The sequence below is a fragment of the Myxine glutinosa genome, chromosome 8 (genome assembly GCF_964187855.1).
Source record: "Myxine glutinosa chromosome 8, kmMyxGlut1.1, whole genome shotgun sequence".
Lineage (NCBI taxonomy): Eukaryota > Metazoa > Chordata > Myxini > Myxiniformes > Myxinidae > Myxine > Myxine glutinosa.
This window is the reverse complement of record NC_136268.1, coordinates 47,175,036-47,188,760: the sequence shown is the minus strand read 5'-3', so window position 1 is coordinate 47,188,760 and position 13,725 is coordinate 47,175,036. Positions and strand designations below refer to the sequence as shown.

The following is a 13,725-nucleotide window of genomic DNA, read 5'->3' as shown; positions in this document are numbered from 1 at the left end:
CCCAATATCCAGATCTTTTCATAATATGATAGTCTACTAGTGTACCAAATTTGGTGCTTGTATCACAAAATGCACAACAGGTTTGCTATGCTGCTACACTACTATGCCATCCATAATGGTACACTCTATCCATACACCACATCCTCCCTTCCGTGGATGTTCCACGGGTTTCGGCTAGTTATTATTATTGTTGTACTAGCAGAAGTACCCGGCATTGCCGGGGAGAAGAGGGAGGGGGAGGGGGGAGGGGAGGGGAGGGGGGGAGGGGGAGGGGGAGGGATGGGAGGGAGAGAGGGGTGGGAGGGGGGAGGGGGAGGATGGGAGGGGGGAGGGGGAGGGCGGGAGGGGGAGGGGGAGGGGGAGGGGGGAGGGGAGGGGGAGCGGGGAGGGGAGGGGGAGGGGAGGGGGAGGGGGGAGAAGGAATGGGGGGAGGGGGAGGAGGGAAGGGGAGGGGAGGGATATCGATGGTTTCTGGCAATTCATCACATCCACAAATGACGTAATCCACACAATTTATGTACTTTACATAATGTTAATAGGAATACATGGCCGTGTAGATGGGAAATACAGTTTGTTTGAAATAAATCACAAATATCAGATGAAAGTTTTTAAAATTTAGAACTATTCTCACTCAGTTAAACATCACCGCAACATTACGCGGTTGCTTCAGCGTTTTCTGTGAATTATATGTCATCATTGTGAGATTTTTTTGTATTTTTTTTTCAAGACGCTCATCTCATCTCATGCTCATCTTCTGTCTCTCGCTGTCTGGCCCTCGCCAGACATTGTTGATTGGCGTTTAGACGTGCCTCTGTCTCATCGTCTGTCTCTCGCTGTCTGAATCTAGACACGTTCTTGATTGGCTTGTCGATGGTGAAAAGTACCTTCATCGGCTTCATGGAGTCTCCGATCAGCGATTTTCCTTGCTCGGGAGGTTGAACGTGACAAATTTCTTTTCTTCGGTGCCATTGCCTTTATCACAGTCAGTCTTCCAGTCACTCACTCGTAGACAAATTCAAAATACAAAATTCAAAATACTCGTAGACAAAATACCACGTTTACACGTGGTAAGAAACGACGCAAACGCACGATTGCTACTCTGCGTCGTGTCGTGGGCGTGGCCAACGTGGCCTCATGCTCCCAGGTGATTGGCTAACTCGAGCTCGAGAGAGCCATAATGCGCTAGCTACGTTATGGCAAAAAATATGGATCTAAAGATGAAAGAAAAAAAAACCTATGTGGTGTGAATGGCATTGTTCCTCGCTGAAATGTGAAAAAACGCAATCGCTTTTCGCTCTGAAATACGTGCGAATGCGTAACTGAGTTAATGGCGGCAAGGAACATCACGTGATCGCTCTGAGCGAATCAGCGCGCTGCTCTGCCCCGGTCAGATTCCGGTCATAATATTCCTCGCTGAAATAAAAATATGGTAAAAAAATATTATGAAATAATTTTTTAGATCGGCCATGTTCTTCCCAGGCTCGATGGCCATGTCTGTGCCAAATATCAAGTATGTGAGCCTCTCCGTTTAGGAGTCTATCGGTAACATCACACACACACACACACACACACACACACACACACACACACACACACACACACACACACACACACACACACACACACACACACACACACACACACACACACACACACACACACACACACAGTGTTTTATATATATAGATAACAAACTACAAAACACTATTAACCTTACCGTCTCAGGCTCATTCTCAAAAACCTCTCGAGCCTCCTCTCGGTTGCACACCTCTTCCACACATTCTCGTTCAAGGTTTCCTTGCTTAAACTCCTCAAAAGCTTGGTAATGACGACGTGATCGCAACAACACCTGGCTCGCGTCCTCTCGGCTCAGGCCTGCTTGGGGAGGGTCAGAAAAGAGCACAGGACAGAGTTTCAAAATCCTCAAATCCAACATGCAGCACCTGTCCTGTTTTCAGCCAAGCAAACCAGTCCAACTTCCCAACTTCCTTTCACCGACTCCACAGGATATACGAAGGTATCAACATGGGGTCAATTTCCTAAACTGGATGACGCAAACAGTGGTGCCCTCTATTTATTTAATAAAACCTAGTGAGGGATGCTGTACATTGAGATAGGGGTAGATTGTGAATAAATAAAAAATAGAGAAAAGTCGGAGAGGGGGAAGCCATAATCGGGCATATGAAAATGCAGGGGGTGGAAGAGGTGGAATCGAACATTCCATTTTGGTGTCCATAATAAATACATTGGCTCTGTTTCTCCCTTCATGAAATTCTCTGTGCTGGTATTTAGATTCTCTGATAACAAAAATGGAGGTTCCCAATAAGTTCTCAATTTTCAGACTATGACAACCAATAAGACTTCTGGTTTGGGATTTGCTGCTCGTGGACGTCGGATCGGCAGGTCTTCCTTCCAGTTCATCAAAGCTATGTTTTCCAGACCAGATCCGTCTTGTCTTTGTTATATTTCCATCTCTTTGTTGCTGTTTTTGTTGTCATCAATTTTCCGTGTTAAATCATACCTTGTTGTGCTGTATTGTTGCATCTGTGTCTATTTGGCTCAGGCCTAGACCTCAGATAACCGGCGGGGAAACTTCTGTATCTGCTCTGATGCCATGTGCCTCATTTTGCTCCTTTTCTCCCAGGTGTTGTCCTATAGGCCTAACTAACTTTATCCCATTCCTCCTCATCACTTCAAAAAACAAAAACACAAACCAAAATAACCCTCCAAAACACATAACAGTACTCAATCGTCATTCTGCCTGTATTTCCTGGACCTCATTCTTCATCTCTTCATTTTCTCAACATCCCCAAACTGAATCTTCATTGAATGAAACACTTCTTTCTTTAAAAGCTTTTAAATAAATTTTAAAATGCTTCACCTTCGTTATTTCTCTCAGGAGCACTCCACATATTCTTCTTCATAGCATGGATTATTTTCCAAATGTGTCTCACTTCCAAACGCTTGGTCCACCAATCCTCCTCCCGTATCTACAGCACCACTTTTTTGATGTCCTCAACAAAATCTATTTCCACTCCCCATGTCTGTCTACATATATACAGATTTAGAATTTTGAGAAGTCCATTTTGCAGAGGTTGTCTGCTCATGACAATCAATTTCCCCCTCACGTCCTTTAACGGTGTCAAACCCCTTCATGTCAATATCCTCTCCCACATACCCACGTCCTTCCAACCTACCCCTTTCAGGTGTCCCCATCTTAAGCATCCATCCACTTCATCTTACCTATTTTTTCATCCTACCCCTTATAGGCTCCGGGCCAGGTATGGTCCATCTGCACCCCCCCCACAACTCTCCGACCCTGGGTTTTTCTGAACCATTGGGGTGTCCTGGGGTGGAAATCAACTGGTAACAGTAAATAAACTTGGACTCACTACCCATTTGGTACCTATATTGGATGGTACCCTCAAAACAGCATATTTTTAAATCCGCGTTGCGCCATATTCGACACACGTGTTCTTTTGGTATTTGTGCCTGCTAATATTAACTCAGAATAAAACGTTATATACCAAAAGAAAGCTGTTCATCTACTGATCATCATAGAATATTGACACATTACTTATAATGGTACCTTAATGGTCATAACTAGTGCTGAATAGCAGTACCCCACTTTAACGTAACATAATTCGGTATCGACCGTACTATTTCATCTTACACACATAATATGAACACATTACACCTGATATGCTTACATATATATTTTATTGGCTTTCTCCTGTATATCAGCTTTAATTTGATACCAGATACATCCCCATAGCTTCAATTCTCTTTTTTTATACAGCGTGTCAAAGATACTACCTGTAACGCTCTGTCATAATTCTTTCCCGACATCACACCTGTGATAGATCCACTACCGATCAATCCTGCTTCCAGGAGGATATCTGACAGACCAGACCCAGCCATCTTCTTACCCATCATTTTCATGTAAGCACAAACAAGGTGGAAGGTGCCTATTAGAATGATGTGACTTTCGTACTTGTCGGGGGAGTTCCATACTAGGGGGAATGCCTTCATGCATACCCCCAAATCGAATGTGGTAATGACATAAGGCTGGCCAACTTCTCTGGTGGCCTCTTCAGCAGCACGCAAGCATTCCTGGACAGTTTTGTACTCGGTAATTGGTTGATTGATGATGGGATAGTAGTCTATCGTTGTGAGCTTCTTTGGTATTTCACCTGTCTCTGAGATGAAACCGGTCCAACCAGGAACTTGTTGTTGTGTTTCTGCCTTGAGACGGATCATGATCCATAGAGTCTGGAGTTTGGTCGATGTTCCTCTTTCTCCTACAGATCCTGTATATTGAAGCTGTTTTACTTGAAGTTTCGGGCTTTGTCTTTTGGTCACATAGCAGTCAGGTAATATGGTTGCTTCCGTCAACTGCAGAGAACGCCGTTTGGTCCTAACTTGAGTTGGCCTTGCTGGACCAGATGCGGCATGATCATCACTGACTTCTTGCATCATGATCCCGTGTGCTGTATGAACAGAACCTTTTCCTGTCAGATCATTCACCAATGAGTCGAAATTGTCAAACTCCGAGTGGAAGACAGACGGCTCTCGTGGTGACCTGATGATTTGGTTGGAGAGTTGTGTCGATGACTTCATCACTGATTCGGCCAGTGCAGTCTCCAATTCAAGTGAAAATGAATAACTCTCACAGTGTCCCATTCTATTAAGAAGGGTTATGAGCTTTTCACTTCTGTATAGATGTCTCAGGGACGTGCACATGATGATGTGTTTTGGAAGCTTCCAAGAGCCTTTGGTGGCAGCGCGACAGATATCTTGGCCGATTGATTGAACTAATCGCTGGCTTCGTTGTGACCTTGCTGATGTTGTTCCAGTTATGATGTAGCATAGCAGCTTCTTGAGTGAATCTGGTATAACATCGTCCATTTGTTGGAGATCAGAAGGACTTGGTGGCCATTTCAGTTCTGGGGCATTCGAGAAATCATCCAGAATTGACAGTCGTAAATGGCTACCTGCACTCTCAATCATATCTCTTGATCCCAATTTGAAGGCTTGTTTCACTGCTGTCTGGACGTCAATTGCAGTGCTGAATATTATGTAGGACTTTCCCAGATCACAGAATGATAGTCTCTCCCTGAAAGGCTCGTGGTTTTCAAGCTTCAGTTTTAGTTTGCTGGCTCGGTAGTCAGGATTCGCATATTTGCTGGTTTGCAGGTTAATGACATACATTTGCCTCAGGTCGGATAGTTTCATTATCTTCTTGGCCATTAACACATCCCTTTCAATGGCATCACATACCACATCGAATGCCTGTCTGTGAGCTTCTTCTAATTCTCCTTGATGGTGCTGTGCCTCTTCGTCAGTACTGCGCCATTTCTCTGGCTTTTGCATATATTTCATACGGCAAGTTTTGTGGAACTTTGCCTCAGAGGCAAAAAGATCATGGCCTCGGATCCTCATTAAGAGCGTTTCATCTTGCTTCATTTCAGCCATCTCCAGTACCGGCTTCCAGCCTTCATACTCGAACTGGCTCATCCCCTGGGTAGTCCAACTGCCATGCACTTTCACTTTTTTACGACTTTCCGAAGAACAGAAGATACAGTCTGGCTTAAATATGATCTTGTCACCAGAACTAGTACGGGCCATCCGCTGAGTTGTGGCACCAGTTGTTTCAGATGTACCTGCAGTAGGAGGGTTCAGTCTGTCTAAGTTCATCGTGAAACGCTTGTAACACTCCCAGTGGAAACCATGGTGTTCGGCCAGAGATTCAGGGACCAAATCACATGTGTCCTTCATCATATGCGGAGACTGTGGGGGTTGTGCAAGGCGTCTTTCTTTGACCTCCTGCAGCTTGGCCAATTTCTTCTCAGAATTTTTGAGTCCAGATAACAAGTGCAACTCTCCATAGCTCAGTCCCTTTACATGAGTTATGCACACAATGGGTGGTTGTTCACTCTCACGTGTACGTTTCGCTCGCGCCGGATGTTCCATATTAGCGTTGTTACTTCACCTGCAAAACACATCAAAATGTTGGTAAGTACCAAGCTGAATAATTATTATAAATTGCATCTTAATTATAAAAAATATCTTATATTGCATACTTAACTATGTAAAAAAAGGTGTTTAACTTAACTAATTGACTCGTTCTGTCGCTGTAAGAGACACTTAAATAACATAATTGTACAATCTGATGATCTCAATTTACGCAGGATACAAACATGGAAGGATCTGCATGCCATTTTCGTCAAAATTCCTGCAATAAACTACAGTGATACATCAATACAACAATATATTAAGTAACACATATTAACAATACATAGATTTTGTCATGTGTCCAACATATATGTACATGATATACGTGGCAGCATTTGTAAATTGACAAATGCAGCATCGCCTACAATATCACCCCATACCGGTAGTATCTTTGACACGCTGTATAAAAAAGAGAATTGAAGCTATGGGGATGTATCTGGTATCAAATTAAAGCTGATATACAGGAGAAAGCCAATAAAATATATATGTAAGCATATCAGGTGTAATGTGTTCATATTATGTGTGTAAGATGAAATAGTACGGTCGATACCGAATTATGTTACGTTAAAGTGGGGTACTGCTATTCAGCACTAGTTATGACCATTAAGGTACCATTATAAGTAATGTGTCAATATTCTATGATGATCAGTAGATGAACAGCTTTCTTTTGGTATATAACTTTTTATTCTGAGTTAATATTAGCAGGCACAAATACCAAAAGAACACGTGTGTCGAATATGGCGCAACGCGGATTTAAAAATATGCTGTTTTGAGGGTACCATCCAATATAGGTACCAAATGGGTAGTGAGTCCAAGTTTATTTACTGTTACCAGTTGATTTCCACCCCAGGACACCCCAATGGTTCAGAAAAACCCAGGGTCGGAGAGTTGTGGGGGGGGGGGGGGGGGGGTGCAGATGGACCATACCTGGCCCGGAGCCTATTACTCTCCCCGCCCCTTCAAAGCTTCAGCTTCGTAACGCCCCCTCTCAGCTTATCCTTAACCCCCACCCCTCTTAGCCCCCCCCCCACCCTCCAAACCTCCGCCCTTGTCCTGCCTCACAACTCGGCCTTCAAGATTATTGGCTTCTCCCACAATTAAGCTGCATCTATGGTCCTATCTCTTTATTATCGCAGACATGTTGGTAGTTGCTTATACCACCTCCTCTCTGGTCTTGTACCGTCGGCTCTCTCCATGCTTTGTACCATTTCAAGTTTATTTACAAGGTAGGCTTGGTGGGGATCCCAAAAAGATGATGCGGACTCAAGTTTGGGATTTACCAATGCATTGAACGCAGCTATCTTAACTTTTGTGTCACATTTGGTTCGGTTTTTCCTTAGAAATCCGATGATTTGTTTGCATCATTCACAACATGGTTCACATGACGATTCCATGTCATGTTGCTTGACAGGTGAACACCAAGGTAACGGCTCTGCTGAATGGATGTAAGGTTTACCCTCATCATGCAGTATGAGAAATATCCCGGTTGTGGTCTCCCAGTTGAAATACTCCTGGTGCGTACCCCGGTTTAGAATAGGTACACCGTATCCCTGCGTGTCGTAAGAGGCGACTAAAAGGGTTGGCGTCAGGAAGGGCGTCCGGCCATAAAAAACATTGCCTCAAAAAGAGAACCATGACAATTACAACTACATATGGGCAGGGTACAGCCCGAAGTACCCCGTGGGGGACCCCACTCCCTCTCGCCAAAACTCAAGGTGGGGAACCCGATCGAAGCAAGGGTGGAAATCACTCCATTTATGACGACGAAACGTCTGATGCCCGAAGTGGAGATCGGTTTCTGAGGTTTGGGACATGGAATGTAGGGACAATGACAGGGAGATCAGGAGAAGTGGTGGAAGTATTGGTCAGAAGAAGAGTGGACATATGTTGTGTGCAAGAGACAAGATGGAAGGGAAGTGGTGTGAGAATGGTGAAGGGTAGGCAGGGACAGAAATACAAGTTTGTGTGGCAAGGGTGCCCGGAGGGCGTGAATGGTGTTGGTGTCCTGTTTTCTGAGGAGTTTGTAGACAGTGTGGTGAGTGTGACTAGAGTGAGTGATAGGTTGTTGATGGTGAAAATGATGATTGGAAAGCTCTTGGTGAACGTCATCTCGGGATATGCTCCGCAGGTCGGTCAAAGCGATGAAGAAAGGGACAAGTTCTGGTGTGCGATAGAGAAGCTCATGGAAAACGTGAAAGATGAGGAAGTTGTTGTGGTAGGAGGAGACCTAAATGGACATGTGTGGAAGGAGTATGGACGGTTTTGAGGGAGTTCATGGGGGTTACGGATATGGTGTGAGGAATGGAGAAGGTGAAAGGATTTTGGAGTTTGCTGATGGAGCTGGTTTGTTGATTTGTAATACTCAGTTCCAGAAAGAGGATAATAAGCTTGTTACATATACGTCAGGTGGGTCGACGACAACCGTTGACTACCTGATGGTTCGTAGGCGAGATAGGGGGCACCTCCGGGACACAAAGGTGATCCCGGGGGAGGAGGCTGTTTCACAGCACCACTTGGTTGTCTGCGACATAAGGGTGAAAGGTGCGAGGAGAGCGAGGAGGGTGAAGTACCAACCGAGAATGAAGGTGTGCAGGTTGCAAGAGGTGACAGTGAGGGAGGCATTAGAAGAGAGGCTGAGTATGGCAGAGGATGATGTGGTTGATCTTGAAAGTGGTTGGATGTCAATGAAAGATAGTCTGTTGGGAGCCGTTGGTGAGGTATGTGGATGGACAAAAGGACCACCGAGGCACTCGGAAACAAGGTGGTGGGATGATGAAGTTGGAAAGAGGATTTATGAGAAGAGGAAGAAGTTCAAGGAGTGGCAGAAGGCGAAGGGTACGGAGGCAGAAATGGCAGCGCATGAAAGTTATAAGGCAGCCAAGAAGGCTGCAAAGAAAGGTAGCAAAGGCGCAGGAGGCATGTAGGAAAATGTTTGGAGAATGCTTGGATTCGGAAGAGGGTCAGAGAGCGGTATTCAGGATTGCAAAGCAGATAGCGAAAGAGAGGTGCTATGCTGCATGTGTGAGAAGTGTTATGATTTATGGGAGCAAGACATGGGTAATGAACGTAGAGCAGCAACGAAGGCTGGAAAGGGTGAAATGCGAATGGTTCGGTGGATGTGTGGAGTATCGTTGAGAGAGGAAGACAAATGATGAATTGTGAAAGATGATGGGAATAGAGCCTGTGATTGATGCTCTGAAGAGAAACAGGTTGAGATGGTTTGGTCATTTGTTGAGGAAGGATGAAAGTGACTGGTTGAGAAGAGTGATGGAAATGAATGTAGAAGGAAGAAGAGGACGGGGAAGACCAAGAGAGACTTGGCTAAAGGTGGTGGAAGAGGAAATGCGGGCAAGGGTGTTAACAAGGGGAGATACAGAAAAGAGAAAAATGGAGAAGATTGTCATGGGGCCCACAAGGCTAACCCCCACTCTTGCAGGGAAAATGGCCTTAAAATGACTGTTTTTTGTTTGTTGTTGTATGCAGTATGTGAAATCTCTAGGTTGTCTGCATCTCGTGGCACTTTGACGGGGTTGAAAGTCATTTGCCATCTGTGGGACCAATCACTCAATGCTTCTAGACATTTCTGCAACTGTACTTAATCTTTCTGCCCATGAATCAGGTGGTACAAAAGGCAATCAGCAAAAAGCTTCTATCTCAGTCCCTTGATTGATTCTCTCCCCGATGTCTTTGATGTACATCAGAAACATAATGGGGTGGAATCAGGACGCCTGATGTAATTGGTATTGGTTGGGATGTTTCTCCATCCACAACAACACGTTGACTTCTCTTGGTTAGCCAGGTATCTATCCATTTCAAGGTTTCATGTTGCTGTGGGAAATTGCGCCATTCTTCAACCACGGCCGCTTACAGATTATAAGGAATGTGTGTGGACATGGATCATGGATCCTGAAGATGTCGCAAGCATGTCCAATTGGATTAAAGTCAGGAGATCATGCAGGCCAGTCTATGTGAGTGATGTTGTCCTGAATTGCTGCATTGAAAAAAATGTGCAAAATGTCGACAGGAGTCATCATCCATAAAGATGAAGTTGGGACATAGTTGATGGGCCAGAGGGATGACCATAGGTGTAACAAGAACGGCACTCAGCAGAGAGCATACCGCCGCCAGGCTGAACAGTTTACGTTTTGTATCCCACTGAAAGGTCGGATCTGGAATCGAACCTGAATCAAAATCGAATCGGCTTGTTCTTGTCACCAAACCAACACATCCACCAAGTTTTGTCATAAGTCATTCACAACTTTTTGAAATATCGTGTTATAGATCAATTTTGGCCCGATCACTCAATGGTGAAGAATCACTTTTAAAAAATGTTTTCATATCTGGATCTTCACCAAAATCAAGTCAATTCTTCCTTGTCACATACCGAACCTGTCCACCACGTTTCGTCCAAATCAGTCGACTACTTTTTGAGATATCGTGCTATATATCGTTTTTTGCCCCATCTCTCAATGGTGAAGAATCACTAAAAAATTCTCAGATCCACATCTGGATCTTCACCAAAATCTAATAATTTAGTCCGTGTCACATTCTCAACCTCTCCATCAAATTTCGGCCAAATCAGATATTTTGTTCAAAAACACAGACAGGGATGAAAACATAACCTCCATCTACTTCGATGGTGGAGGTAACTAGAGAGTTCATAATCCCATCACGGTTTCACAAGTCGGCGTGGCAACATAATTTTTACTTAACATGACCTCTGGACCCCAAAATCTAATCAGTTCATCTTTTCATCATTATACATACCTATACCAAGGTTGAATTAGATCCCGGTAACTTAGGGAAGGGTTGATCCCTTCAGCAGTTCTTAAATTATCTCGGTAATGAAAACCTCTCAAGGATGGACAGATGGGTAGACAGCCAGATGGACAACCCAAAAACTTAATGCCTCTGGCGACTTCATCGGCGGAGGCATAAAAAACATGGGACCAATGGTTCACCATCTAGCTGTGATGTTGCGTTGTCCATTGCATGTGCTGCTGTGAATGGTGGTGAGTCAGAGGAATGTAGAGCAGTGGTCTTCTGGAAGTCATACCATTGGCAAAAGGCCTTCTGAACTGTCTGTTGAAGGTCATTTGAAGGTCATTTGGGAGAGAACGTGACATTGAAAAGGGGTTACTTCTTGGAAGGGCGACAAGATCACGATACTCATGAGGGGTTATAATCCTTGGGCAACATACACTAGGTCTCTCTGTGAGCAGTTCAGTCTGATGGTAATACGGTGATGAACACTGTACTAGGAAGCAGGCGTGAGTAACTCTTTTGATGTTAAACTTTAAACTACAACGGCACTTGGTAAAGCACATACATCACTCCACCACTAATAGGACCAAAATGTAGTCGGCTTGTTCTTGTCACCTGCCCAACTCATCCACAAGGTTTTGCCATAATCCATCCAAAACTTTTAGAAATATCACGCTTTAAGACGTTTTTGGCTCTATCAATTATGATGAATCACTTTTAAAAAATAAATTCTCATATCCAGATCTTCACCAAAATCGAATCAATTGGTCCTTGTCACATACCCAACCTGTCCATCAAGCTCTGTCCGTATCTGTCTGCAACTTTTTGAGATAGCCTGCTATATATAGTTTTGGGCCCTATCTTTCAATGGTGAAGAATCACCTAAAAACTATAGTATCCGGATCTTCACCAATATCTAATCAATTCATCCTTGGCACAAAAGCAAACTGTCCACAAAGTTTAGTCTGAATCCGTTCACAACTTTTTGAGATATTCTGCTCATAAACAGCCAGATAAACGAGGTGAAAACATAACCACCGTCCGTCCACCTTCGGTGGTGGAGGTAATTTAAAAAAAAAGAAAAAAAAGAAGCAAACAACGAATTGTTTCTGTCATGTCTCAATGCATTATTTCACCAAAAACTTTGGCACTATGTTAAAACACGTGTGACGATGCATGCGAGGCTCTTGGCAGGTGATGATATAAAGGGCTCACGTGTCCATGAGCTGACAGTGTACAGTGTCCGTGGAGGGTACAGCGGAAGCTTTGTAAACCAGGATTGATCAATTGTGCAAGTTTATGAATTTTGTGTTGGTCACCAATAAACGAAGTGAATGCCAATAAACCACTCCTCCTCCTGGAAATAACTCCAGAGGGCATGAGGGTGACCATGACAGGTTGTGAATATTTCCATAGCCGAGTGTACCTTGGATAGGATTCTCCTCCACTGCGGCAATCCGAAACCAGGACAGTAATTTAGAATTTTGCAAAGGCACCAATACACACTAGCCTACTCCTTTCAGGTGATACTTTGGGATCTTAACACCCACAAACGCGAATTATAGTATGCAATACAGCTGGCCTAAGGTGTATGTGTACAGCTGACCTTTGGTCAGGTGTACGCAATGAAATGTCTTTCCTGACAAAGTATGGGGTTGAGAATTTATAGTTGTCAGGAATCTAACCCAGATTAGAGAGCTCAATGGCATCTAAATCATCACAAGGAATGCTGAAGTACGACTATCATGTGGAGCATATATCCTTGTGGTTTTGAAAGCGTGTAAAAAGAAGCGGAACGATACGTACATGGAGCCATTATGAAAGTAAACAAGAACCTTAAACACGAAATACCATGATTTTGACTCGCCTTGAGCTACAAATGAAACGAGACAAAACAAAAAGATGAACTGTTGGGAGGTTCGATAAACATAGTGTTCCCAAATCAATCCATGTGACCTTTCACACTCTTCCTGTTTTCTCTGGCACCGTTTCCAAAGTGCACGCACACGCATGCAATCCATAGTTTCTCTAACCACAACAGAAGCTGCCCACAGCGATAAAGACGAGCCAAAAGTTTTTAGACATCAAGTTACACAGGATTAAATGTTTCTCCATTTCCCGTCAACGCAGTCTCCCTTTTCCCAGAAAATATTCCCATCAATTGCAACGGCCATTTTGACGTTCCCATCTGAGCACTTGCCTCATGATCAAATACCAACGACTTCAGATCCCACATACTGCGTTAACTCCTAATGCCCCTTTAACTTCATGCAAAGGTACACCGACGTCTTTCGACGTCCTCGTCTGGCATGTAACACAAGTACAAACAGGGAAGGTAACGTGAGGATTTACAAACGTTTGATGTTGGGAAATGCAAAGCATGTCTGCTCTGGCCTCCCAAATTCAGCTGATAATAGCCGGAGTTAGCTTATCCTTGCAAACATCCCACAACATTGAGCTTACCCAGACGTCCTTACTCATTGACAAAAACAACCAAATTCACCTCTTCACTACATTCCCACTGCGTTATTTGAGGCACTTTTGTTTAGTTTCTTCCTTGTTCATCATTTGATTTTGACGGGTTCGGTTAGTTCTTGTACTAATGTGGAGGCTTTTTGGGAGTCAAACTACAAAGGGCGGAGTGTCAACAAAAGATAATGAGGAAGTGGTGAATAGGTGGGCTGAGGATGCACAGACAAACATGACAATCACAATTAGATAGGTTCCAGGTGGAAATCGGAGACAATATGCAAACAACTTCTACAAATATCCCAATCTCATTGGTATCCTCCAACTGTTGATTTAGACATAATAAATATTTCCAATTTTGCGTTTGTACAACGAGTCTAAACTCATGGAAAAAGCTGAAAGACAGAGGGTAGAGGAGCATAAACACCCACTGGAAGAATGTAAGGTCAAGTTAGTAGAAGACACTGAAATAGAAAA

At 43.9% G+C, this 13,725-nt stretch overlaps 1 protein-coding gene across 3 annotated transcripts in view; it reads right to left on the bottom strand.

The window, feature by feature from the left end:
• The window catches only part of GAS6 (growth arrest specific 6), a 79,964-nt gene that overhangs the window by 64,846 nt on the left and 1,393 nt on the right, over positions 1-13,725 (bottom strand). For 2 of the 3 annotated variants that reach the window (XM_078783224.1, XM_078783222.1), the window contains exon 2: positions 1,718-1,878. In XM_078783224.1, coding sequence (XP_078639350.1) covers positions 1,718-1,878 — 161 coding nt within the window. The remainder of the gene's footprint in view (positions 1-1,717; positions 1,879-13,725) is intronic. The other variant, XM_078783223.1, reaches the window with a different exon arrangement.